Source organism: Podarcis filfolensis (genome assembly GCF_964270895.1).
Source record: "Podarcis filfolensis genome assembly, chromosome: 2".
Lineage (NCBI taxonomy): Eukaryota > Metazoa > Chordata > Lepidosauria > Squamata > Lacertidae > Podarcis > Podarcis filfolensis.
This window is the reverse complement of record NC_139605.1, coordinates 119,505,254-119,533,218: the sequence shown is the minus strand read 5'-3', so window position 1 is coordinate 119,533,218 and position 27,965 is coordinate 119,505,254. Positions and strand designations below refer to the sequence as shown.

Sequence of the window (27,965 nt, the reverse complement as noted above, 5' to 3'; positions counted from 1 at the left end):
ATGGGAGCTCATCCCATCACGGGGATTCGAAACGCCAATCTTCTGATCAGCAAGCCCAAGAGGCTCAGTGGTTTAGACCACAGCGCCACCCGCGTCCCCATACCTGATCTTATCCAGCCACATATAGCTTCAAGGCAGCGGCAAGGCACCAACTGTCTTGCCAGCGCTTCAAGCAAGGCCACCCTTCTACCCTAGAACCCAGCCTGGAATATGAAGGTGCAGAGGGGTTCCACAGACGACCACATGGAGAGGAGATGAATGCTTCCTGAGCAAACAAAGTTTGAAAGCCATTTCTATAATTCACAGGCCACTAAAAGCCAAAGGAGGTCCAACAGCCTCAAATGCAAAATGAAGAAGTAGAGGTAGGTTAAAGTTTGAGGATTTTTATTTTAATATTTTTCCCGTACAAAGCAAGACAATGTAAATTTCATAGTTGAATCAAAACACCTTTGTTTGTTTCTTTAAAAACCCTGTCTCTTCACAGTCGGAGTCGAAAGAATGCAGCCAGAGCCGGCCCTCCAATGAGCGACAGAGTTTAGTCATTACTATATTAAAACCTGTTAGACAAGGTCTCTATAAAGTAGATCTGCTGAAGTTTAGTTCTTGGCACTGGTTCCAGAAAAGAAGGGGGATGGGGAGGGGAAAGGGAGAGGGAAGGCAAATCCTTTATCCAAAGCAAGCAGAGTTGGAGTCTGGCTTCAGGTGCCAAAAGGGCAAGATAAACATTATCTCATTTGCTGGAAGGGAAGCTTTTTAAAAAGGCTCCTTAATGAGCTTGTAAGCTCCAATGTTAAGTGCACGGATGCCACCCTGTCCCAGCATGCAGGGGCAGCACGATTACCAAATTGACCTCCCCCACCATTGCATAGCAGTCCACTGTGGCCCCTCCTCCAGACTTTTGACCTGCAGGGCCTTGTGCCCAAATGCTCAAAGGAAATAGACAGCTACACGCATTTGATGCTGCTTCCTTTTCTTAGGCATAGCTGTCCTTGGCTACTCTGTCCCCAATTCCAGCAAGCAAACTAGAGCAAGGGGCTTTTCCTGCTCAGCAAAACCCACACACTTTGGGATGCCAAGGCAAAAGAAAAGATGGCAATCACCTAGCTCAAAAAGACTGTGTTGGCAGTTGCTAAAAACCCAAAGGATGGGAGTTCCAGGCTAGGATTTCTCACTTACACAAATCAGCTCGATTTTGCTACCCAGCAGCAGAACTAAATGGGATTTAGGGCGGGGAGTGAGAGAAGAAGCTGGATCAGTTAAGCGCTGGTCCTGGCCGTCTCCCAGGCACCGTCCACAACAAAAGGGAGAGCTAGAGTTTGCTTTGCATCCTAACACACCCTTGTGGGTAGCTGCTTGAGCAACGCCAATCCAGGAAGAACCGCGCAGACTGGTTCAGTTTGTTCTCAGGCAAGTGTGGGCACCGTAATTGAAGAATTTTAAATGACAGCAGAAATGCTCCTGGGGCATCAAGGCGTGTGCCGGTTTGGTGGAAGAAAGGTCAGTGAAGAGGAGGAGGGAGCATGGGCTACCAAGTAAGAAAACTTGTGGGATCACTGCCAATATGCTAGGCCTGACTAATAGTAGGGCCTGATGGATTGGGGGGGGGAAGCTTTTGGGTGTTTGTGTATGTTATGTACAGAAGTGGAGCAAAGCCAGACTCCAGGATTAGGATCAGCCAGTCAGCTTTTTCAAAAGGCTCCAAAACCTCGAGAAAAAACCCCAACAACAACCCAATTTCCACAAAGTATGAAAGTGTCACAGATGCTTCTCATTCACACGGAACAAACAGAGGGACACCTTTAATGCAGGTCAGATTGGAAGGAAACAAGAGAAAGAGACAAAAGGGGGGAAGGGCAAGAGAAAGGAAGCCTCACACAGGCACCCGCTGTCCCTTCACTTCTCTTTCTTCTTCTTGTTCTGAAAGAAAGGGACAACACCACCACATCAGCGCCCTGGATCCTGGGAACAAAACCAGCTTAGCGTTCTGGAGCATGACCAGCGGAGGCTCTTCAATGAGAGCAAATCCAGCACTGCGCCCCCAATTGGTCTGCCTTCAGCAAGCTCCCACCTCCCTGCCTATCTGAATAGAGTGGGGTGAGCGATGCTAAACAGTTTTCAGCCAAGGGCCACATTCAAGGTTGAGCAACCCTCCAAGGGCCACATGTCAGCCATGGCCAAAGTTGCCATGGGACATTCGCTCTTGCACAGAGGCACTGTGCTTAGAGACATGAAGGCATTCATCACACCAATCCTCGTGCTGTGCTGGGAAGGAGAATTTCCATGCCTGAACAGCAAAGAACAGGGACCCTTCCTGCCCATCACAACCCTGGGGGCTGGTAGCCCATTTAAAATGTCTTGGCAGACCTGGTCCAGCCTACAGGCCATTGGTCTGCCACCCCTAATCTAGGACATACAAGATGTGTTGTGAATAAGTGATGATCCCTGCCACCATGGGGTGATGCTCACCTCGCTCATGCCCAAGATGACCATAAGCTCCCGGAAAATGTTGACAAAATCCAAGAAGAGATCCACACAATGCCTGGGCAGGGAGAGAAAGAAGGGGTTGAAGTATTAGGCCAGAATTCCTACTGGACACTACTTCCTCTAAACAGCACAACCTATGTAAGTGGCTGATGCTAGAGACACCATCTGCCACCCCCAGGCTTCCTTCCCCATTTGGTATATTGCTCCCTAGTTAAATTCAGGTTCATTTGGCTAGGAAGTATTTTAAGCCTCTCTTCCTGGAAATTCAAGCCCCTTTCCAGTTTGCCCAGCTCTGTGGCCATCCAGAACAAAGGATATTTGCCTTTTTCATATTGCATCCAACAATAAAAGGCTGCTGTTGCACCTTTCCCCTATCCCGTTACCGCAGCTCCCAGATCTTTACTGTTGCTCCATTCTGTCTGGTCCACCTTGCCTTCTACTTAACTCCTACCCCCCACCCCACCACTGGACACCCAGCAGCTACCATTTCCACACCCCATGTACTCACCAGATGTAGTCCTTATCTCCATTCTCGGCCTTCTCAATGATGAGCTGAGTGTCGAATAACACAAAGCCACACATCACCATAAGCCCAATGTAGAGGTTAGCCTGGAGGAGGAAGAACATGCATCAGGCCAAGGGCAGCTAAATCAGATTCCTCGAATTGGCCCTACCCACCTGCTCAAGATATGCATTCCTAAATCCCAGAAATCATACTGCTTTAAATTATTCAGGGCTGTGTTTCCTGCATAATCATGGCACAATGAGGAAAGACTGCAAAATGAGGGGCCACCTCATTCAGCACCCCCAAAATCGTAAGGAGTGCACTTAGATTTTTATTTTTTTTTAAACCCAACTTCCCAGCCCTTCTGGTTGCAGATACGTATTTGATCTCAGAGGTCAAAAGAGTATGAATATGATTTCTATTGATCTGAAGGTGGAGCTTTAAGTTCATATACAGTGGTACCTCGGGTTACAGACGCTTCAGGTTACAGACTCCGCTAACCCAGAAATAGTACCTCAGGTTAAGAACTTTGCTTCAGGATGAGAACAGAAATCGTGCTGCGGTAGCGTGAGGCCCCATTAGCTAAAGTGGTACCTCAGGTTAAGAAGAGTTTCAGCTTAGAACGGACCTCCAGAATGAATTAAGTTCTTAACCCGAGGTACCACTGTATAGGTCTTTGCCTCTTCCCAATACTACCAAGAGTAGAATTCTGCAAGGTTTCTATAGTTTATACAAATCGCGGAATTTGGGTTATCCTGGGTTGTTGTTTTTAAAAAATGATGATGATAATTATTAAAGTGCAGGAGTGCACATTGGCCTGCCTTTATTTCTGTAAAGCCAAAACAAAGGGAAGCTGAGCACGTCACTACAGGGGACTATTTCAGGGCAGGTTTGCTGCCAGCTCCATGCTGAAAAAGGCAGCATTGCTAGAATGAGAGGCTGCTGCTGTCACAGGCAGCCAACCTTGCAGGCCTCCTGTAAGCCAACAGAGCCCAAGGACATAAAGACACTCACTGTGAAGAGCCAAGTCGAGCCCACGAAAATGTTGATCAGGGAGAAGAACAGCATCAGGAACAGGCCGGAGAACAGGACACCTGAAAAATGAAAGCAGAAAATTAATGAATGTTAGAAGGATGTTGGAATGATGCTATATGGCTGTAGTAGGAAGGTTATAAAGAATTAAGTAAGAATAGATTGTTAATGGGCCAAAGGGGAAAAAATAAGGTTAAATTGGGTTAAGATAAATTATAGGACAAAAACTGAGAAAGATGGAAAGGATTTGCTGAAATAGCTAACTGAACTGGAATACAAAAAAGGGAGGTGTGAGGAGGTCGTTGAAACAAGTAAATGAAAGACAAGATATGGAAATATTGGATGTGTTTTTAATTGTTTCTGTTCTTGCTTTTGTTTTGTTAAGATAAGCAGTGTTTTTGTTTTTCTTGTATTGTACTGTATTGTTTTGCTTTGTTTAACTCTTTTTCTTCTTTTTGTAATCTTTAAACTCTTAATAAATATTACTTTTTTTAAAAAAAGAAAAATTAAAGCAGAGCTGTGGTGGGCACTGCAAGGTTGCTAGAAGGGTTCTTTCTAAGGTGGGGGAGGGGGAGGGAGAGGGGAGATGATGACCACCTGGCAATCTTACCTCCTAGGTACAGGTAGGCACGGCGCTTGGCATAGAGGGCGCTCAGCGAAAAGCAGCTGAAGATCACTGCTGTCCCCATGAAAGCTGTTGGGATGATGCTATTGGGAGAGGAAAAAGCAATAGTTGATGCCTGCACCAGAATGGACAAATCTAAGCCTTGGGGACACTGTAAAATGCCCTTTAGCAGCCCCAGTGAGACCCACAGGTTCATCTCATGCCCCATGCAAGTTACTGAACCTCATTCAAGAAGCGAATGTTCTTTGTAGAGCAAAGATGGTATTTTGCTTAGATGTATTTGTGGGGCGGGAGAGAGATTTGGGCAAGTGGTGGACTGCAAGGAGGTGGTTTGGATGAAAAGGCATGACTTTTGGAATCACAATCCATACCAAAAATATCGTGTTATGAACAGGAAGTATGCTTAGTGGTATAGGGCGGGAGGAAATCTTTTTGCTCTTCCGATTAAAGTTATGGTTTGATTTAAGTTCAGAAAGAACTGGTCAGGGGTCTTTTTTGTGCTGGGTGGAGGGTCATGCGTGTGTCCACTGGAATCAGTGGAAAAGGAATTTGGTCCACCAACTCATTTGAATTTGACCCTTGAAGGGCATATGTCGGGTGTGGTGAGAGAACGGGGCAACCGAGTGGCGTTTTCCTTTTACCTTGGGTTGATGGCGATGCACATCTCCAGCAGAGGTCCTAGGTTGACTCCTGGAACGACAAAGGGGTACAAATTCAGCCAAGAGGCAGGAGAGAGAATGGGATTCTTGTCCATTCACCATGTATTTCGAAGAAAGCCAAAATGGTTAACCTGTGTGTATTGTGCACAAACATCAGAACAAACATACAGGTTGTCTTGTTTTCCCCCCACCCGACCCCAAACTGAAACCCAAGTACAAAATGCCACGTAGACACAGTTTTGAAAATCTCAGTATTTAGACAGCAACTAAGGGGCCCTAATCTTCAAAGTAGTTCTATATAGGGCAAATCATTGTGTGGCAACCACTCTTGTGATGATCAGAGTTGGCTGGATTATTGTGGCCTCCCTCTTGGCACACGCACACTCATACACCCATGTCATGCAAGAGCCACTCCCCTGTGGGGTGATCTTAGGCAGCTGCTACAGGCACACATCTGAATAACAACTGCAGGTATCTTTGCTGCTCTGCCGGAAGGACTTGGATGCATCAGGACGTGAATTGTATATTTCACTTACAGAAGACGCATGTTTGGAGATCAACATCTTTTTAAAAGATTTTAATATTGTATTTTTTACACTGTTCTGACCTGTCCTCGAACCTTTTGCTCAAAAGTAAGTAGTTTATGAACACCAAAAGCAGTTAATGAAGTGTAACTCCAGCTGGTTTTGCACATGTCTGCTCTTCCAGCATCACCTACCAGTGAGGAAGGCAAAGCCTGCCAGCATGCTCAGCCGTTTCTGTTCGGTTCCCTGGTTGTGGGGTGTAGCCATCAGCCAGATCATAAGACCCAGCGCTCCCAGGCCAGTCAGCATTCCAAACTGCAAGACAAAGTTAGTACAGGCTGAGCGCAGAGCAGAGGTTGGGAAAGGCATTGCGCAGGAACAGAAGTGGCAGAAATCTACCCCACGGAACCCAGGTGGTTTCATTTGAATGATCCAGTGCCTTCTATAGTCTAGACAGGGTGACAGCCATAGATAACCTGACCTGCTCAAAGATACTCTAGGCCCCTTTGCAGGGTATTCAGCTCACTCAGATTTTCTTTGACTTTAACTTCTTTTCACTGCAGACTTAAGAAAAAAACATGGGAAGCAGCATTCTACCCAACTGCACTGCTGGAAGTGCTTCTCTCATTTTCCACTGCTCTGGCCAATGAGTATGAGACACCAAGATGCTTCATGAGTTTGGGTTTTAATGTTATTCAAATGTAATCTATCCAATAATTTCAAAACAGATTGAACTAGCTGGCACATCATCCCCCTCCCCCCCGGTCTGAAATGGCTCCGTGACTACACCACTGGGTTCCCAGCTACCACTGTTGGGCTGCATTCCTGAACACACTTAATCAGGAGTAAGTCCTAAGAAATCAGCGAACATAGTGCGACAGACTGCTAGGAAAGCAGACGAAGGACTGCTCTATCAAGATATGGCCCAGAAAACCATACCCAACAGGATCCTGTGCTGCTCATTTCTGAAGGCTGTGGCTGGGCTCCGTTCCCTGAAGCCATCCTGCAACAGTCAAGGTGATCTCACAGCCCATACACACATCAGCGCCAGAGCACACTTACCTGCACCAGCTGAGTTACCACGTTGATGTAGGCACCAGCCGCTGCTAGGAACATGCATAGCGCAAAGCTAGCATAGACCTTCTTCAGGTGCTGCTGGGTTGATGCGGAGCTGCAGAGGGCAAAGGGAAGAAACAGTCAGTCAGTGTCGTTGCATCTCAAAGCACCTAGAATCACAGCTGCTCCTTGGCTGGCTGTTTGCCAGCTCCTGGGCACTTAGCAAACTAAACAAACAACACTGGATCCACCACAGAGCACCTGAAGAACAGAGGTGGGGAAACTTATTTAGCCTAGGGGCTGCATTTCCAACCTTAGGAGGGCACATGCCTACAGTGGGCCTTGCCAAGACCAAGTGAGTGCAGCCATTCACCCACAAACATTATGCCTAGTCAGCAGCACTACACACAGTCCCCGAACCAAGTTAGGCTTGAAAAAGCATCTTAGAGACCAACTAAGTTTGTTATTGGTATGAGCTTTCGTGTGCATGCACACACACGAAAACCCATACCAATAACCAACCTACCGTTTTTTTCGCTCTATAGGACACATCGGAACATAGGAGGGGGAGAACAGGAGGAAAAAATTCTCCCCCTCTCTGCTCAGCGCCCCTTCAGCGAAGCGGCAGGAGAAAGGGAGCCCCTTCCATTTCTCCTCCCGCTTTGCTGAAGGGGTGCTGCGCAGAGAGGGAAAACTGTGCAGCAGCTCTCCATCGAAGCGAAGTCTGGAGAGCAAGAGGGATCGGTGTGCACCGACCCCTCTCACTCTCCAGGCTTCAGGCGGCCATCCGCAAGCCTTCTGAGCGCAGCGGGAACTCCCGCTGCGCTCCGAAGGCTTGCGGATAGCTTCCTGAAGCCCCCGGGGCGCAGCGGGAGTTCCCGCTGCGCTCCGGGGGCTTCAGGCGGCTTCAGCGAAAGCTACGCGAAGCCAAGGAGCCTGCATTCATTCCATAGGACGCACAAACATTTCCCCTTCATTTTTGGAGGGGAAAAAGTGCGTCCTATAGAGTGGAAAATACGGTAGTTGGTCTCTAAGGTGCTATTGGAAGGAATTTTTTAATTTTATTTCGACTACGGCAGACCAACACGGCTACCTACCTGTAACTTGAAAAAGCATGTTAGCTTTTTTCCAAGTCTAACTGGCCAAGGGGGCAATCTTCCTGAAGACTGCAATGGGTGGCAGGTGGGTTTCCTTGCTGCAACCATAAGGCTTCCCCCCAGGCTAACTGTGGGGAGGGGTATTTTTAGTGTGGGTTTAAACACTCCCCAGCTGGAACTCCTGTAAAGACACGCCTCCTCCACTGCACTTAGGCTTGACAAAAACCTTATACTAAAGGCAACAGAAGACTTTCTTTCAAGCCTAATTGCAGTAGGATGAGGAAAGGGCACTGCAAGCCAGGTGGGGAGTGCACAGTAGCTGCATCTGACCCATGGGCTGACAATACACCACCCCCAATTTAAAGGCATTTGACTCACAGCTTCTGGAGCTGGGACACCACTTTCCCCAGGGAGATGGTATTAGATATTCTCAGATTGGCTAAGAGAGGAGCTAGAGCTGTTGGCAAAACTGGAAAAATCCCTGACAAGTTCGGTGCTGGTTTGCAGCACCTACTTTGTACTGCACAGCAGGTGCTCCTAAAAAATGGGTGCTGGCACTAAACCATGTAAATGCTTTTCCACCCTTGGCCTCTACTGACTCGCATATAAGTGGGGAAATGCTTGCACAAAATTTGGTAAGAAACACCAAACAGTAAATCCTGAGAACCTTAAAAGATGAATTTATACTCAACAAGCCCTTTAGAAAAACAGAACAAAACAAAAAACCACACACACACACACTTCAGCCTGAAGGTCTAGAGTGCGAGTCAATATTTGCAGTAGTCTCAAAAGGCTGTGATGGGGGAAGCAGGAGAAGGTTGGCTGAACTTGCAAGAAAAGTTCTTTGTCTATCCCATAACTGACAGAAGCAGAACAGATTACACAAGCAGGCAAGTTAAGAAACATGCATTTGCTTAACTTCTACCAGCTGCAGAATTTAGTTTTTATTGACATGGAAGTTTTTACTCAAGTGGAATATTTGGGTTCTGAGCCCAACACGTATACAGTCTTGCACCCGGGGCCACAGGAAGCAGTAAAGCCCTATTTCTGCCTCCCTCATCCCCATTCACCATCCACAATAAGGGACAAATCACAAGATTACCTCGCTGTTTTCATGCACCAAAAATGACAAATAAAAACAACCTCCTGCAAAACTGCAGCCTGCAGTAAAACACAGGCCCAGGGTATACTCACATGTGGGAGAATTTGAAGAGGGCATCAACATTTATGTTCCTGTTGAAGACATCCATTGTGCTAGCTGGTAGACTGATGCAACTCTTGGTGTCAAAATACTCAATCTGCAGAAAAAGATGAAGAAGGCCACATCAGAGAGGTGGGGGTGGAGAAAGACAGTACAGTTCTTTCCCAAGAATGACCGATGTGATCCATGAACATCTGGAAACACCTGCCCCTTTTAGTGACAAAACTCAAGTTCTTCTTATATGACTGCCCAAAATACTTTAAGCAATATTATTCAGCCCATAAAGCTGCTCCAGAAGGGATTCACACACAAACACACACACCCCTGCTTCCTAGTACAGTGGTACTTCGGGTTACATACGCTTCAGGTTACAGACTCTGCTAACCCAGAAATAGTATCTCGGGTTAAGAACTTTGCTTCAGGATGAGAACAGAAATTGTGCGGGGGCAGTGCGGTGGCAGCGGGAGGCCCCATTAGCTAAAGTGGTGCTTCAGGTTAAGAACAGTTTCAGGTTAAGAACAGACCTCCAGAACGAATTAAGTACTTAACCCGAGGTACCACTTTAGTAGTCTAGGAACACCAGTACTCCTTCAGAGCTCCTACTCTCTGTTCAGCTTCAAACAAGTTAACTAGGATACAGGGTTTCTAATAGAGATACACTGCAACTATCTTACTAACTTTGAGCCTACTTTGTCAGGGGCCAAGGGAGAGAAGTCAAAGACCCCCCTATGGAAGGTCAAGCAAGATGTTACTCCTGGAATGCTGAACCTTCAAACAGCTCTCCCTACTTCAAGAAAACGCACATGCATATTCTATCCAGCCTCCCCTTCAGGGCAGATTCTATCTAAATCTCAACCAAGAACTCAGATTTCCAAATATGCAGTGAGAGGGAGGGAGGAGAAGACTTGGGACCAGCCACAAACAAAGGCTCAAGAAAAAGGTTATTTGTCCCACCCCACCGTGCTAAGGAACAAAGAAGAGGATGCTTACTTTAGACTCGCCAAGCACAGCCCCACACACTGCCTGCCTGCAAGCTGATCCCCTTCGCTGTAGTCTGGACAATCTAGAGGCTTCAACTGTTTCACCGGCTCCAAGTCCTCTTGGTATCTATGGTGCAATTATTGCAGGCTGTTGCAAGGCTAACTGCAAGTTCTCAGGGAGTGGGGGAATTGGCCTCACTGGGGAACTTTGCTTCACAGCTTGGCAGCTGGAAAACACTTGCATTAGCATTCCTAATGACCTCCCCAGGCAGAGATGGGGAGGAGTTACAAGTCCTGTAGCTGCCATAGCCAGAGAGCAACCTGGAAACAAATGCACTGCTCCCTGCTGCTCAAGGTGGGATCCCTCCCCTTTGTTGTGTTATGCACCAACATGTACAGGTATTTTACCTGCCCAGGAGAGCACCACAAGTGTGATATGACTGCCCCTGTCCGCTTGTGCAATCCCCCCCCCGAAATTATCATGATACCTGATGTAGCCTCTAGCAACTGATGCAATTGACATATGAAAACCAGTTCAGCAACTAATTCCTTACCCTTTTGACAGAGAGGAGAAGGCTCTTGGGCAAGCTTACAAAAGTAGGCCTGGATTGTCTAGCAAGGAGAGCTAGCATTAAGGAAATGCAAATACTGCAGTAATTGTACACCTATTGCATGGGGTGACATGATGGCACTTCCTCCTTTGGCAGAGATGGAAAATGCCTGTCAAGTATCTGTCTCCTACTTTTTTTAAAAGCAGATCTGATCTGATCATTCCTTCCAAGTGTTCAGGATGGGGCCGCTTCCTTTTATTCTCACAGTAACCTGTGAAGTAGGTTATGCCAAGAAACTTCCAACGCCACCTAGCTTTCTTTGTGCAAAGGATGGAAGACTGATCTTCCTGGTCCCAGCCAACACTTAGGGCTGACAGATCCCAACCCCAGGCAGAAAAATCTAAGGGATCCAGCTTGTAGCCCATTATCACCCCACTCAAGTGAAGAGGATCCTTTCTGCACAACTCAAGCACATTTGCAGCATCATCATAGCAAGGCCCTGAAGTAAACCAAGCTACGGCCCCTTGGGAGAAGCTCACTCTCACTTTGTCCCTCCCTCAGTCCTTGTGCTTACGTTGTCTCCTTAGCCAAAAACTGTAGCCAAGAACAAACATTTGCTAAAGAGCACGATTAAGAAGGAGAGCTTAACCACAAGTCCAGATGCAGACAATATGTTAAGCCAAACCTTGGATGGGTTGCCATGCTAAACTAAAAGGACTAGGGAAGATTAAAGTGGCTGTGATTTCCTCCTAAGAAGCCAGCATGTTTGCACATTTGTGTTAAATAATAGTTTGGCTTAGTGTTACCTGCACATGTGGCCAATGGCTGAAGCCGAGGACCCTAAAACAATTGCCCCTGATTTTGTCATTACGTTATAATCAGAGGCTTCGGTGAAGCTGCTGTCACTAGCACTGGAAAGTAAAAGAGTGATAGCACACACAAGGAACATGTGCACGCACGCACACCCCATGGCTCTTAGCAGACCTCTTCATCTGTATTGCTGCTGTGTGCAAGGCCAACCTGCTGCAGGCAAGCAGAGAGGTAAATGGAAAAATAGCAGTGTAATGACAAGGAATGCCAAAGGCATTTTCCCTGTACCAGAAAAGTGAGTTCTCTCCAGTTTCAAGCACTCTGTGCCAAGGATGGGGAAACTGTGGCCCTCCAGATGTTGCTCAGCTCCCATAATCCCTGACCATGGAACCTTCTGAAGACCACATGCCAGTGATAGACAAGGTCAGAGGCAAAAGTGGACAGAGCAATGAACACAACTCTCACCCTTGTGCAGTAGGCCACATTCCCACCACACAAGTCAGACACACATTTATCCATCCTTTATTCAATCAAGCAGCACAATTCCAGTTCAAGGACACATCCCAAGCAGTTCAGGGGGAGAGTGCAACTTAGGAAGAGTCTCACGGGCCTGAGGTTCTTCACCCTCAGTAGAAGTGGGCAGGCCCAAAAAAAGCAGGGAGGGGAAGAATCAGAGGGGAAAACTTATCTCTTGATTCTCCCTCTCCCCCCAGTAATTTGTGAAAATATTATAAAATGTGTTATTTTAGAATGATGAATAAAACATTTTAAGTCAAGGTGTTAATATATCTACTCCCCAAAAACGATTTCTAAAAATTATGCAAACAGAAGACTTACTTAAGACTATGCACAGTATCAGATCATTACAATTCCTGTGCACCGAGAAGAAGCAAGACCTGAGTTGTACATGGAGAGTACAACTCTTAAGTGCAAGAGCAGTGTGCTTTCTGCCCCTAGGAGGCACTGCCATGGTCAGCTGAGAAGGGAGAAGGATTCAATGCCTTCTTTGCTTGTAGACTTCCTCTCAGAGGCATAGCTGGTGAATCTGTTTCTGTCCTCTTGACTAGGTCTCAAAGGACTGTCCCCTTGAGTAGGTCTCAAATCTGTCATCATTTGACGACAAATATGAAGATGCGGAAATTGATAGCTAAGAAAATGAGACTGATTTAATTTCATATAGTTTCACTGAGTCTTGGGTTCTCTCCCAGTCTTTTTCTTTTATGGAATTGAGTGCTTTATCTCTGCTTGACAATGTGGAGGGCTGAAGGAGATATAACAACTTTCAGAAAACATAATTATTTTCTTTGCTCAACTATAATAGTTTATGGTTTCTTCTAGTTTTATTCTGCCTGCACCATATAACTGGCTTATAGCTCTATTTGTAACAAAATATAATTTTTGTAAAAAGAAGTAAATTTATTTAACATACCAAACATGATCATTCTATGGCAAACCAAGTTAATACATTTTACTTTCCTAAAGTGACGCTCAATTTGTAAATAGCAGTAAAAATGATTAGTGCATATTTTCCTATTTCCCCCAAAATGTCCCTGCCTGCAAAAAATAAACAAATCTTCCTCACTATTTTTCTTCAGTGGTTTCAAAATTTCTGGAAACTTTACAACATTTTATGAAGCGTAAAACAGCAGAAGGAGCAACTGGCTAACCAATTACACATTTATTAACTGCTGTAAACATGGACTAGCATGTTTGCCCCTGTGTGAGCAGTTATATAGAATTTGGAACAGAGCTACTAAGTCCAAGGCAAACCATCAGTTTGAGAAGGCTTCACAATAGCCACAGAAAGCCCCTGCATGAGGTGTTCTAGAATAATACAGGCAATTGTGGGTCTTTTTCTCTGTGATTTGAGAATGAAAATCCATGAATTGGAGGAATTTTTAATGGCACCAATACTGCAACCAACCCCAAAGATCAACATACTATTGGTTGGTTTGTTCTGTCATTAAGACACCGTATCCAAAGGTTCCTTATGTATCTCACATATTGCCACAGTGCAGCCATGAATCTAGTCAAACCATGCAATATTCTTTTTTTCTGTATTTTCACTTTTAGAAATAACTATGTTCTGCAGCACTCTAGCTTGATGCTGGGCTGCCTATAATCCAGCTGCTTTTGTATAAGCCTGGAACATGTGAATTTAAAGTCACTTCCCTCCCCTCGCCCCATTTGACAAATAAAACATTAAACTGAATTCCTAGAATTGTGATTTGCCAGAGCCAGGTTGTGGCTGCTTTTAAAAAATGTAATTTAGCCTCCTGTTGCTTCAACAGAGGCTCACATTAGACAATTCTTCTCTAGGAGCAGGGTAGTTGGTCAGCTTGTAGGATGGAGATTGGATGTGAGTAGGAGAGCATATGTGCTCATGTCCAGGAATGAAGTAGCCCTGCCTTGAAATCTCAGACCTGGGAGTGTAAGACTTGGTTCATCTCCCTTGGAAAACAGAATGCAAGATCCCAGCTACAGAGTTCATGCCATTTCAAGACACTGCTGAGCAAGGATCATTTTAGCCATACCCTGGAACAGAGAAAGTCAAATGCTGCCAGCAGAAAAGCTAAAGGCTCCCAGTTTCAAGAAAGCAGGGTGATCACATTGCCTCAAGAGGTCATATACACCAGGGGTGCCCAAACTTTTTCAAAGAGGGCCAGATTTGATGAAGTGAACATGCGTGAGGGCCGACCAAAGTTGTTGAACTCTGGAACGAATTAAGTACGTAATCAGAGGTACTACTGTACACCCTCTTCCAGCTTAGATTTGCTCTACATCTAAAGAGTCTTCAGTTCTCAGAGGTCTGCAGATGCAGAAGGCGAAATTATGCTCTTGAGACCCTGAACAATGGCCATCTTAAGGTACAAACTTATTTTTGGTGAAGCTTGCTAGAAAAGAAAGAAAGAAATGCAACAGATAATTCAAGTGATAAGAAGTTCTCATGCGAGTCAATATTGGGGCACCAAAATGGGTCACCCTGTGGTGGAGGAAACATGAGAGAGAGTCACATGCCATCCACAAACTCCTCCCAGATATTAAGAGCTATTCAAGGCAGAAGCCAAACCAGACCGAAGATGATAAATAAGATTTGACACATGAGATTTGCCTCCTTCATAAAATGAGGGTGACAGGGGGTGAGAGAGGCAGCAGGAAGTGGATTTGTGAAAGGAGTGAACTTTATTGTAGATGCCAGACCAAGGTAGGTTTCACAACATGAACCAGTGATCCAGAAAGTCAAAGTGAAATTAGCAAGTCCTCCCTGCTTCTCACTCAAGACTTGATGCCTCTGGAAATGGATGTTAAAGTGGAAACATGCCAGGCTGAGAGGTGATTAGAAAGGTAATATGCCTCCCAACAATAGTCCCTTTTGGAGTTTTGCGAAGCATCTGTAAGGTGCCCAAGCCTATCAGTCACTGTACTGATCCACAGGCCACTTTAAGGAATAGCTGGAAGAAATTCCTATCTTCATTACAACTCTCTGGCCATAACAAACACATAAAGCTGCTGTATAACAAGGTCAGCCCATTCGTGGCTCTAGATCCGTTCCATTTACTCCAACCGGCAGCAACTCTCCAGGACCTCAGGAAGCCCTGCTATAAATAATCACTTAAAAAACATGGAGATACTGGGAGCTGAATCTGAGACCTTTCTCTACAACTAAACTTTGGTTCTTTAGTAAAACTGAACCTAGAAACCAACTGGAACTAAATTTCCCAGACCGGAGTCCATTTCCAGCTGCCAGTCCTAAAACAAAATCTAAGAACATGTAAAACATACCACATTTATGACCACAATTATTTTAAAATATTATCTATTAACTCTTTGCAACCTAAAACTCCTTCCAACATATCAGGTTGCTTTAGATCACTGGTCTTCAACTGGTGGACCAGGACCCCCCTACTCTGTTTGTCTGATCCAAAGTGGGTTGCAACAGGAACATTACAATAATTCCATGATAAAAGATTAAGAAATGGTACCCACATGCATGTTTGGGTTAAAGGTGGGTCCTGGGTCTGAAAAGGTTGAAGACTAATGCTTTTTGGTAAAAAAAAGTATCTATATTTTAGTAGCAGAAGCCACAAATTCCTTTGTCTATCCCAGGCTGGTCGACCATCCCTCAGACCATGTGGTGGGCCAGCCTATATTTTGAAGGGAAAAAATGAACGAATTCCTATGCCCCACAAATAACCCAGAGATGCATTTTAAATAAAAGCACACATTCTACTCATGTAAAAAGATGCTGATTCCCGGACCATCCGTGGGCCGGATTGAGAAAGCGATTGAGCCACATCCGGCCCACAGGCCTTAGGTTGCCTATCCCTGGTCTATTCATTAAGTAAACAGACATTTCCCCTGCTGATTACGGTGGCCTAACATAATAACAGTAATCCTCCAACAAGCAACCAGTGTTCAAAATTTGCTAGGCGCATATTTCACCGGCTATTGGCCACTTGTGAACAAGTAAAGATGCCCAGGTGCCATGAGAGTGCCTGACACCACCATCTGGAGCAGTGATGGCCAAACTTGGCCCTCCAGCTGTTTTGGGACTACAACATCCATCATCCTAGCTAACAGGAGCAGTGGTCAGGGATGATGGGAACTGTAGTCCCAAAACAGCTGGAGGGCCAAGTTTGGCCATCACTAATGGAGATACATCCATGGGAATCCATGGATCTTGACTGTTTCACATACTAGTGACACATCCTGTATAATTCTATTCATTATATTTTATCTGCACAATCAGAATGAATTTCAGGAACCAAGTTGCATTGAAAAATACTATTTTTGAGCCCTCTGGCCCAAAAATGGCAACTAGGCATTCCGTTTTGGAGACTAACTCTGGTTTAAGTAGCCATTGGCACCTAGCTTATATATCTTGAGTTTCTAACACTGCAAGCAACCTACCTAGTTGTAATAAAAATAAGATGGATGCTTCAACCTAGAGCATAAGTAAGGTTCTCAACCAGCTGAGTGCCACAGTCTAAACTTGCATTTGATCTTAGACTACGAGATTTCTTAAAACATTGTAGGCATTGTTTGAAAGTACGCTGAAACAATAGTCTTCCTGAGCTTCCAGGAGACTAGATTGTTCAAAGCAATGCTGCCGCTACAGCACCCTTAGCCAAGGTGAAGATTGGGAACTTCAGGTCACTGGTAAATCACTCTCCATACAGATATCAAGTGTCTCTCTTTTATAGAAGGTGCTTAGGAGGAGAATAGGCCAACTGTTGACAGAGAAAAGTCACAGAACTGGATCACAGAATTAGATAACGCCGAGTCCTTAAAAACACTGAACAGCATTGTTGTTGTATAAAGTGATTCTTAAGATGACTTATCAAGTAGCTGTGGTCTTTGCTAAACTAGCTAAATACAAAGGGTCTCTTTTAAATTACTCAACTTTCCTCAATCTTAGCTCTAAGCAAAAGGGCAGGTGTATTTGATCATGGTAACCCAAGAAGTAGCCTTTGGGGGAGGAACTGCGGCAAGACCACATGGCTCTACGTGCATCAACTCCCAGGTTCACTCTCTGGTATCTCCAGTTTAAAAAAGGTAGCAGCAGGTGATGGGGAAAAGCCCCCATAGAGTTGCAGTCACCGCAGACAACAGTGGGCTGGCGGGACAAAGTCCTACACGTCCCCTGCACTTTCTACAACTCAGCAGTACCTAAAAAAAACCCTCCCACATTTCTTCTCTGTGCAACAACCAGGGGTAGTACAGTAATTGCAAAACAATGACAAATGGTCAAGCCTAAATATCCATGGAAACTTCAGGTGAAATACACAGGCTTGCATATTGTAAGAGTTCATAGAGAAACAAGCCACCACACCTGCGGTAAATGCTTTTCAAATCCATGTTCATCCTCCTGATTTTGTTAAAACTGACCAAAAACCTCAGGCGAGCTTTTGTGTGGTGGGGGGAGATTAAACTCTCAATTTCTCATGTCAAAACCTAGCTCTGTCCACAGTAGCCCAATGTTTACAAAAATTACTTGGCTCGACTGAGCCCTTAAGAGGAAACTATCATCCAAAAGTAAACCCTTGCTGTAACTTGATTCTATGTTAGCACAACCAAAATAGAATTACAAGTGAAAACGAAATCCCAGAAGAGAAAGCAAACTTTGGAAGTGCTTGTGTAATCCAAGTTAAATAATGAACCTGCTTATGAGGAAATAAAGAACCCATGATCGTTTATCAATAACTAACCAGATAACACTTAGTCATAGCTATAACCTTTAACCACTGAGGGCTGCCTTAGAGGGACAGCTCTAAGGAGACCGTCACATTTCACCCACCAGTACCCTGACACAGTAACTTACTAGCTGCAAAAGGAAGGAAGGGGGAAAAGATGGAGGCAAGGGGTAAGCAAGCCTCCCCTTTAGAGCCCCAAATAATGGGCAGGATGATCCTTACAGCCAAATGGCAGGAGAGAGAAAAAAATAATGTCACACAATGACCCATAACATCACGTGAGCACTGTGACATCAGAAAGCCAGCCAATCAGCTTTGAAGTTCTCTACTGTGGAGCATCTGTCAGGCTTCTGCTCAAGCAACAGGTTGCCATACTCCAACTATCCCAAGCTCAGGAGAGGCATTTGGTTCGAGCACCGGAGGCTCCCTACTCCAGCCGGCCCAAGATGCAATATTAACAGGATGTAGATGGGGCAGATTTAAATGTCCAGTTCTCATATTAATCTCCAAGGGCACAAAACACCAGTCAGTTATGAGAGCATACAAGTCATTAAGCAGCTGGAATTCAAGAACTACGTCAACACTATGTGTTCGAAGTTGCAGCTATTTGCACAAAAAGCATCATGCCATTTAGCCAAATCACCTAACACGTCAATGGGTGTGGATCCTTTGATCTGTAACAACCACAGGAACAGAATTTACTAAGAAAACAAACTTGCACTGGGGTGAAGTGAAATTATCCCTGGCTGAGGTATCGGATTTCTAGATATAGATGATTTGGCTCAAATCTGCCTGGGATACGCAAATATATTTGCTCTGGAGTCCTGCTCCTTAGTCTGGACATGAGTACACAAAGCTGGTGGTGCTCAGGATGGAGGGAAATGCTATCTGCACATGCCTTGTAGTTATTTCACATGATCCAAGACTTGGTTTTGAGAATGAACCCACATTTCAGGGCCCAAACAGTACAATATAGGGGCTTCCTCACTACTAATGCTCCAGAGCAGAGGGGAACACCATGCAGCCCTCCAGGTGTTGTTGGACTACAACTCATCACCTCCGACCAGTAAGCCATGTTCCACACAGCTAACCCAGAGAATGACATTTAAAAGTTATAATCTGCAAGAAAGAAAACACTTCACCAAACAAATATCCAACAGCAATTTCAGAGATTATTCCACAATCAAGTAGTCCAATATACCAGCAAGTTTTCTTCCATATTTTCTGGGTTCAGGTTCCATGCCTCGAGTTTTTGACATCTGAAGATAGTCATCTTCAAATATCTAGAGGGTTGTCACATTGAGTGAGCAAACTTGTTTTTTGCTCCGGAGGCTTGGACCTGAACAAATGGATTCAAGCTACAAGAAAGGAGATTCTGACTAAAGAACTTTCTAAGAGTAAGAGCTGTTTGACAGTGGAACAAACTCCCATGGGAGGTGGCAGACTGCCCATCTGCTCAGCAGAGATTAGATGGCCATCTGTCATGGATGCTTTAGTTAAGATTCCTGCATTTGGAGGGTTGGACTAGATGACCCCCAGGGTCCTATCCAACTCCACAATTCTATGAAATATGTTGAAAGCACAGGTGAGAGTTATGGTGAGGAAGCTGAAGCAGATGGGAGGCCAGTGTGGTAGGAAATAGTTGTCTACCATGACTACAGAAGAGGAATGTTCTATGGGCCGCCTTCCAGTCCTTTCGATGCTCAAATACAAAGACAGACAGCAGCAGCAGCAGAGACAACAGAGGCCAACTCTAAGCTTAACCCTGACTCAAACCAAATAGTTCTGGACAGCTGAGAGCACTAACGCCCCACCTTCCCACCCCTCAGCAAAAAAACCCCTACTCTTGCCATTCCCCATTTATCTCTTTGCACGTATGCCCCCAGAGGAAAGAAACCGCAAGGATTACAGATCAGTCAAAATGAAACAAAATCAGATTAAACAAGGCCTGTTTTCAAACTCCATTGCTCCGCAATGGTTTCATTACCCCCTAAGCTTTGCATCGTTATCTATTATTTACCACTGGCAGGGGCGCCTCACAGGCGAGCGGAGCAAAACTCAAGCTTCCTTTACGCGCTTTGCAAAGACTATTTAATAGTTAACAACACAGCAATCTGGCTAAAAGCTACGAGCGACAAACCCAACGCTGTAGACACGGGACAGGCTAACGTGGGAAGAGTCGACTCCACGGGACCCTGGAGCCCGGGATCCAATTTTCGGGAACAACCCACCCTTCCTCCTCCGGGCAATCGAGGGAGGTTCAACCCACCGTGATATGGGGGGCGGGGGGGGAGGGGTGGGGGATCCCTATGACGTCAGCTCTCTCACACACGCACCCCGCTGAAGAGACTGACCAATCCGAGAGGCAGAACCAGGCGGAGGGGGATCCTTCCCTCCCTCCCTCCGCGGAGCCCGACACAAAGGGGCGGAGGGGAGGTTCTAGAGCGGGAGGGCCACTTCCGAAAAGGCCCCTCAGAGGAGGGGGGGAGGCTTCGGAGACCGCGCAGGCCGAGGGGGGCCGGGACCGGAAGTAGGCCCCAGGGAGGCGCGGCGGCGGCCCTTACCTCCCGCGGAGGATCCTCTTGCCTCGGCGACGACAGCTGCTGCCGCTCCTTAGCGAGCCGTACGTGTCTCTCCCCTCGGACGCCTCCGCCCCCTCCCGCTTACGTCCTCCTCCCTCCCCGCTCCGCCGCCGCGCCATTGGCTCGATCGCCCCCAGAAGTCCCGCCCCGGCCTCGCATTGGTATTTAACCAAACGCTCTGCGTACCTCGGCTTCGATTGGCCGGCTGCTGACACCTTTTCCTTTTCATTGGTTGCGCGGCCGCGCCCAGGCAGCTGCCATTGGTCCATCTGGGTGGGGGATGGGGCGGAGGGGCAACCAATGAGAAGCGGCGCTGAGGGGCGACGTCCGTTGGTTTTTCAGCGTCGGGCCAATAGGCAGCGCCCTTGGTAGGTTGCGGCCCGATTGCGACAGCTCGGTCGTCTCCCCTTTCCCCGGAAGTGGCACGCGGACCCCTCGTGGCGGGAGCGCGAGGAGAGCGGCGCAGGGCGGGCTGCGCAGCGCCTCTAGCGGCGAGGTTGATTTGGGCTGTGCGCACGGCGTCCCGGCGCATCCAGTGGCATGAAGCGCCATCTACCGGCCAATGCGCCTCACTGCATCTGAGGTCGCCGGTGCTTTTCTGCAATTCCAGGCTGAGAGCCCCGCTAGGCGGGAAGATGCGCACCTCCTTGCAATGCTCTCTCCGCTGGACTGCAACCCTTGGCATTGCCGAAGGCCACCTGATCCCACGCCGCACTGCAGGCTGGTTATTGAAGGCAAGGGGGACACAGCAATGAGTCCAATGGCAGCGCTTGTTCAAAAGGTTATAAATTGGAATCATCATCAAAAAATACGGTTTTATATATGAAACTACAATAGTATCGATGACTGCAGATGGTGACAGCAGCCACGAAATTAAAAGACGCCTGCTTTTTGGGAGAAAGGCGATGGCAAACCTAGACAGCATCTTAAAAAACAGAGACATCACAGAAGAGTTGGTGGAAGAAGACTGGAAGAAATTTAAAGACTATCTTCAGAAACACTGTAAAATTAATGAATGTTAAAAATGATGTTGGATTGAAAATAAGTGGCATTAGCAACAAAGTTAACAAGAGTATGCAAAATTGAACTGAAAATGGATGAAAATATAGAGTTTTAATATGTTAAGATATAGAGTTAAGATAAACGAAAGAGGGTAAGGATTTGCTGATTTGATTATTTAAATGGGGATACAAAAAGGGGAGGTGTGAGGAGGCCAAGGAAATCACCTTGCCAACAAAGGTCCGTACAGTTAAAGCCATGGTTCTCCCAGTAGTGATGTATGGAAGGGAGAGCTGGACCATAAAGAAGGCTGATCGCCAAAGAATTGATGCTTTTGAATTCTGGTGCTGGAGGAGACTCTTGAGAGTCCCATGGACTGCAAGAAGATCAAACCTCTCCATTCTGAAGGAAATCAGCCCTGAGTGCTCACTGGAAGGACAGATCCTGAAGCTGAGGCTCCAAGACTTTGGCCACCTCATGAGAAGAGAAGACTCCCTGGAAAAGAACCTGATGTTGGGAAAGATGGAGGGCGCAAGGAGAAGGGGACGACAGAGGACGAGATGGTGGGACAGTGTGCTCGAAGCTACCAGCATGAGTTTGACCAAACTGGGGGAGGCAGTGGAAGACAGGAGTGCCTGGCGTGCTCTGGTCCATGGGGTCACGAAGAGTCGGACACGACTAAACGACTAAGCAACAACAACAACAACTGTCATTATGCATATTTAATGGTGTCAGAGAGATATACAATAAAACGCCCAAAGGGTGGGTTATTGGTTTTTGTTTTATTTTGTACTTTGCATTCTCATCTTTTATATTGTTTTTGCTGGCCAATCAATGTTACTAGACCATATGTTTAAATGAGTCCATATGTTAAAATGGTAAACGTACACACCAATGTGTTTTTGGTGACTGCCACAGAACTGAGACTCAAATTATCCTCTACCCCAGCTAAACCGTATTGTTCACCAAGCATGTCTGTACAGTCTCTGAAGCCTATAAATGTTTAATCAGAAGTAAGTCTCCTTGGGTTCAGTGGGGCTTGCTTCCAATAGGATTTCAGTCCAAGCCTAAACGAAACAATTTAGCTCAAAATTTGGATTATCCAACTGCAGTCCTAAGAATATTTATGAGTATGTAAGTCCCATCAGATACAGTCAAATGTCATTTCCAAGTAAATATGGCTAGGGCTGGACCAGGGGTCAGCAAACTTTTTCTTTTTTAAAAAAAATAATTTTTATTCATTTTCCAAACAATTTTATACAATCAACAAATTATTTTGCACTCATTCTTCCATTTTTTTTACTTCCCTCAGTTTCTCTGTCAATCTTCCGTAAAATTTCTATTTGTTAACGCATTTCTAAACATAATATTGCCTTTCCCAACTCCTTTTCCTCTTACTCTCTTTTTTGCAGTATTTCTTACTATCTCACAGAGTCTCTTCAAAACCAACAAGCGTTGTCTGTACATCACATATATTTTTCAGATATTCTGTAAATTTCCCCCAGTCCTCAATAAACTTTTGGTCTTTCTGATATCGAATGTTCCCAGTCAATTTGTCCAATTCTGCATATTCAGTCAATTTCCTTCTCCATTCTTCCACTGTTGGAATTTCTTCCTGCTTCCATCTTTGGGCCAGAAGTATCCTTGCGGCAGTCACTGCATATTGAAACAGTTTACAGTCTCTCTTATTAATTTTGTTTCCTACCATTCCTAATAGAAAGGCCTCTGGTTTTTTAACAAACGTATATTTCAACATCTTTTTCAATTCATTGTATATCATTTCCCAGAAGTCTTTCACCCTTTTACACTCCCACCACATATGATAGAAAGTACCTTCTTTTTCTTTACATTTCCAACACTTATTGCATGTTTTATACATTTTGGGGTCAGCAAACTTTTTCAGCAGGGGGCCAGTCCACTGTCCCTCAGACCTTGTGGGGGGCCGGACTATATTTTTTTTGGGGGGGGAACGAATTCCTATGCCCCACAAATAACCCAGAGATGCATTTTAAATAAAAGGACACATTCTACTCATGTAAAAACATGCTGATTCCCGGACCGTCTGCAGGCCAGATTTAGAAGGAGATTTCGGATCCGGCCCCCGGGCCTTAGTTTACCTACCAATGGGCTGGACCATACAAGTACTGCAGTTTAGCTGATTTATGGATCAAATGTTTGCCTACATTTTTTTTTAAAAGTAACATTTGCTTACAGCCAGAATAATAGGGTAGCCATTGGATAAATAAATGTGAAATAAATAAATGTGAAAGCCCACCATTCCACTTCAGCCTGGTCCCAGGGACCTAGCTCATGCATTATTTAGAAGTGCATACTTGCTGCATGTACCCTGGTATTTGCAAGCGCACCGCAGGCATGCACCATGAAGCCACAGCCAATAGCAGCTCCACAGTGAATGTCTGTTGAAGTGCAGGTGTGCATTCCTACCCTTAAGTTGAGGTGGCCAATTTTGGGTGCCATGAAGGATGGCAGAGTGGGAAGCGGACCGGCCTGGCTGATGGAGACACAATCCACAATATGCTTCCTTTAGGAAATATCTCAGTAGACCGTGCTTCAACTTAATGCGTGTGCATGTGGGGGGGTTGTCAGTACTCAAATTATGAGGGGACTGGACCTTTAAGTGCTGCTAACCACAGTATATAAATGTTTTTAAATAAATAATGTTTAAAATGAAATTCACACGCCATAACCTTAGATATATTCCAGCTTTTGTCAAATAATGCCAACTAAAAACAAAAGTACCCAAAGTGGGCATATCAAAAAGGGGCTATGGCCCATTTGCACCCCCTGCCCCACCATCCTGGATTTGGAGCCCTGGTGGGGAGTGCCATTTTGATTTTCTTTCTCAGGCAAATAAAACATTTGGTTCGCTTTTTGTGCACAAATTTGCATTTACTAACATGTGTTACCCCTTCATGCTTTATAGATTTCCCCATTGTCAACCCCGCTGAAGGTGTGGCCCCTGCTTCACTTGCACTGTGCAAGGGATAAGTCCAGCCTTGAGCATCCACCATTGTATTCTAGGGCAACCACTACCTGCTCTGCAAAGCTTGTAGAGTTTGTGTATGAGGGATTTTCCCAAAGCAAATGAAGAAAGGCTGCGCAATAATTATGTAGAATGTGCTGTCACTGCAAGGTGAGGAAGAGGCAAAGGCAGCTAGTTTTTCAGCAAAGCCAATAAAATGGCCCTGCTTCCTTCCTTCTCTCCCTCTGCTGCAGCCTGATAGAATTGGGACCCCACTCAACATCTTGTGGGAGAGTGGGACACTGTCTGTATAGCTAGAGGCTGTTTTATAGACTGTTGATCTTCCTCTCTCAGCTATCCACAAATGCCAACAGGGTTATAAACTAGCATATATATGCAGTGTATGGATCCAGTTCCATTAGGCTGCAATGGAGGGAAAGACAGGAAACACTAGCTCTGCTGAGAAAGGTTGCTTTTTGCATTGTTGCTACGCATATACAGAACCCAGGACTTAACTTTAGCAAGAGTGTCAGCCTCCTACTTAGTTTGCAGTGTTGAGACATGTAAGTGTCTGAGTTACACAGAAAAATATTTTGGGGGGCATAGATGGTCAGAACAAGAATTAAACCAAAGGAGGGAGCTGCATTCCCTGGCCAGTGGTGAAAAGCTTGCCAACTGAGCAGGGGGGAAATGGTTCAACCTGCTCCTGCTTTTAAATTCAGCTTACGGTAATTTGCAGAATCAGGGCTGAAACTTTTTATGGTACAGAGTTAAGCAGCCTTACCTGCCAGTGTCTGCAAGATCAAGCGGGTGTTAAAGACACTGGAGCAGGCAGTGATATAATAATAATAATAATAATGATGATGATGATGATGATGATGATGATGATGACAACCTTAGTTGTTAAGCAGGAAAAGCCAAAGGCCACTTTGAATGCTTAGGCCCAGAGACTTGAGATTCTCAGGAGTGTTAATTTCTCCTGTACCTTTAACAGCTGCATAACAGGTAGAAATGTGTGAGTTTTCCTCCCATCACTGTACCATGTTGAGAAAGCTGCTCTCTCTCTCTCTCTTTTTTTAAAATAATTTTTATTAACTGGCCAATCACATCAAATTAAATCACATCACATAAATTCCAAATTACAAAGCCAAATTTTTAAATTTTGTTGGGGGAACCCATACTTCAAGATCCAAAGGGGGATTCAGATCATCTTCTTATTACTGCGTTAATGTCCAAATCAGTCCCAATCAGTCCAAACAAAATTCATAATTCTATCCAGTCTTATCTTGGTGTTTCCACATCATATCTTGTTCATATAATTTCTATTTTTCCTTTACGATCTCTTCTGTTAGTCTCCTTAAGCCGATAAGCAAAATAATAATCCTGTGTGGATTTCCCGTTCCTCCACTAAGTCCAGATGGTTTCCATATATCTCCTTCGTAGATAACATCGCTCTTTCCACCATAAATTTGGCATTTGTCGCTCTTAAGTCCCACCGAGAAGTTGATCCACGATATGTAAACAACTCTATTTCTCTCTTTCTCCTCCCAGACCCAAGAGCTCCAACAATGCCTCCCAAAATGGCGACGGCATTTTTAACTGCGTCATTCCAAAACTCTTAGCTTTCCAGCTTCATCTTGAAACATTGCTTTGGTTCAAAAGTTTATCTCCACACAGCCTTAAATCCACAGCTTAAGTCCTTAGTTTCTGACTCATTAGGGGAGGGGATTCTTGTTAAATCACATAAGAAAAAGGAAGGCAGGTTTTTCCCCCCCTCCCCCCTCAGTCATACTGTATCTTGACGTATCTTCTCATATTTTATTCTTGTCTTGTTATCAGAGATCTCTTCTGTCAGCAGTCTTTACTCCCCTTTTTCCTTGAAGCATGTGCAATTTATCTCGTCCAAATTGTTTCTTTTGAAGATGCTTGCAACTAGCGGCGCGAATCAGGGACGGCGTCCAGGAGTGCCGGAATCCCACAGGAGGGCTTTGTGCCTAGTGCCCCCACCCCCACAAATTCAGGGGGTGGTATAGGGCACTGCAGGCAAGGGCCGTCCTCCCCACAATCCTGGGGGGGTTAAGGAGGCTAATTACCCCCATCATAGCCTCCAAATTACCTCGTGTGGGTCGGTGAGATGTTATTGTCAGCCATCTTCCGATGCGCCACCTAGTGGCCCCCGAAAGCTGCTCTCACCAATTTCTAGCGAAAGGCACAACAGCTCCTGCAATGGCCTTGTTGGGGGGGGGGGAGTGTGGCTGGCTGCCTGGAGAGTGACCAGGCCTTTCTTGAAACCAGATTGTTGAGGAAGTATGTCATGATTTGCTGAACCCCTCTGATATGTAGAATGGAGACAGAGCAAATTGTATCCTTCTGTCCTCTATTCTGGATGCACGTCAGAAAGTAACCACCAGCGGATATTACCCTCCCCCGACCTATTCATGAAATGCAGCGTCTATTGCTGTTCTGTAGCTGTGCTCTTCCAGGCCCCTTAGGCGCATGGAGTTCTAGGCTCGACGAGCTGTCTCCGCCAGAACTCAGGCTCTGCACACGTTCTAACAGACACAGGAGGACACGTGTCGGCCACGGGCGGAGCCTGCCCCCGCAGCCTGGCTCCCGCCCTGTGCATGATTAGTACGGGAAGGGGCCGGGGCGCGGGCATCTCTGTCGACACGTGTGCTTCTCTAAACACTTCTCCGTCACGGTTACAGGCACTCGAGGCTGAGCGCCCTTTAAAACACGCCGGCAGGACAACTTTCGATGGCACCCCGTTAACTGGATGATTTATCCCTTTTGGAGAGACCCGGGTTGTTTTACGCGCCAAGGAGCGCGCCTTCCAGGCTTGCACTCTCGACGGCTTCTTCGAAGCGAACCTGGACAAAGTGATCCCCCAAAAATGGCCGATCCGAGGTCTATGGCGATCCTGGGCTCGACCAGGCGGGGGCAGCCGCTGCTTTCCCTGCAAGTAGCGCCGGATGTCTCGAAGTGGGATGGGCAGGGCTGAGTAACGGCTCCCTTTGTGTCTCCACGGCATGCCCACGAACTTTAGGGGAGGCGGGTGGAGAGCGCCTAAGATCCCGGGTGATCGGGGCGGGGAAGAGAGAACTCACTTTTCCTGCAAAAAATGCTGCAGTTTTACGTGGGCACTTACTTGGGCGTAAGAAAAGCCCCGATGAATTCAAAGAGTCTTACTCCCGAGTAAACGCGGCGGAACTTGGTTTGATCTTTATGCTCTCAAGCAAAAAAAGGGTATTCTCACATGCATTGAGATTCTCAAGGAGGCACACTTTGCTTTCTGAATTTAAAACACAGCAGTGGACTCTTTGGGCCAAGTTTAAAACGCGCGCGCGCACGATCTTGCAACTTATTGTTCGGCGTTGCGTGTTTTGCTTTCCAGGGCTTGCATTTCTTAGCCCCGCGGAGAAAACGGGGGCTTCTTCCCAAGGGCGCGTGCACAGGGCTGGGCCTTGAGAACAAGGGGTGGGGTGGGGGCACATCATTAGGGTAGAGGTTTACTCGGACGCTCCGTTCCCACGAGCGGGCTTGCGCGTGTCGCGGCCCTCACCCGGGAGCCCCGCACGCGGGAGGCGCAGGCGGGGAGGAAGGCAGGCGCCGCCGTCGCTCGCCGTCCGCTGGGCGGGCGATGTCTGCAGGCGGGCGGTGCCGGGGGCGGCGCCGACGGCCGC

At 46.1% G+C, this 27,965-nt stretch overlaps 1 protein-coding gene across 4 annotated transcripts; it reads right to left on the bottom strand.

Moving 5' to 3' along the window:
* Positions 1-367: 367 nt before the first annotated feature.
* Positions 368-20,444, bottom strand: TMBIM6 (transmembrane BAX inhibitor motif containing 6). 4 transcript variants are annotated; one of them, XM_083599686.1, is made up of 11 exons: positions 17,847-17,935; positions 10,174-10,290; positions 9,177-9,280; positions 6,892-7,000; positions 6,024-6,144; positions 5,288-5,336; positions 4,632-4,729; positions 4,004-4,083; positions 2,993-3,093; positions 2,467-2,539; positions 368-1,917 (listed from the first exon to the last, which is right to left on the bottom strand). In XM_083599686.1, exons 3-11 carry the CDS (start codon positions 9,230-9,232, stop codon positions 1,894-1,896), a joined length of 711 nt encoding a protein of 236 aa, XP_083455812.1. In that variant the 5' UTR covers positions 9,233-9,280; positions 10,174-10,290; positions 17,847-17,935; the 3' UTR covers positions 368-1,893. The 4 variants fall into 4 exon arrangements, with proteins under 4 accessions (XP_083455812.1, XP_083455811.1, XP_083455814.1 ...); XM_083599685.1 differs by lacking the exons at positions 10,174-10,290; positions 17,847-17,935 and adding an exon at positions 20,283-20,444; XM_083599688.1 differs by lacking the exons at positions 10,174-10,290; positions 17,847-17,935 and adding an exon at positions 19,859-19,980.
* Positions 20,445-27,965: the final 7,521 nt, after the last annotated feature.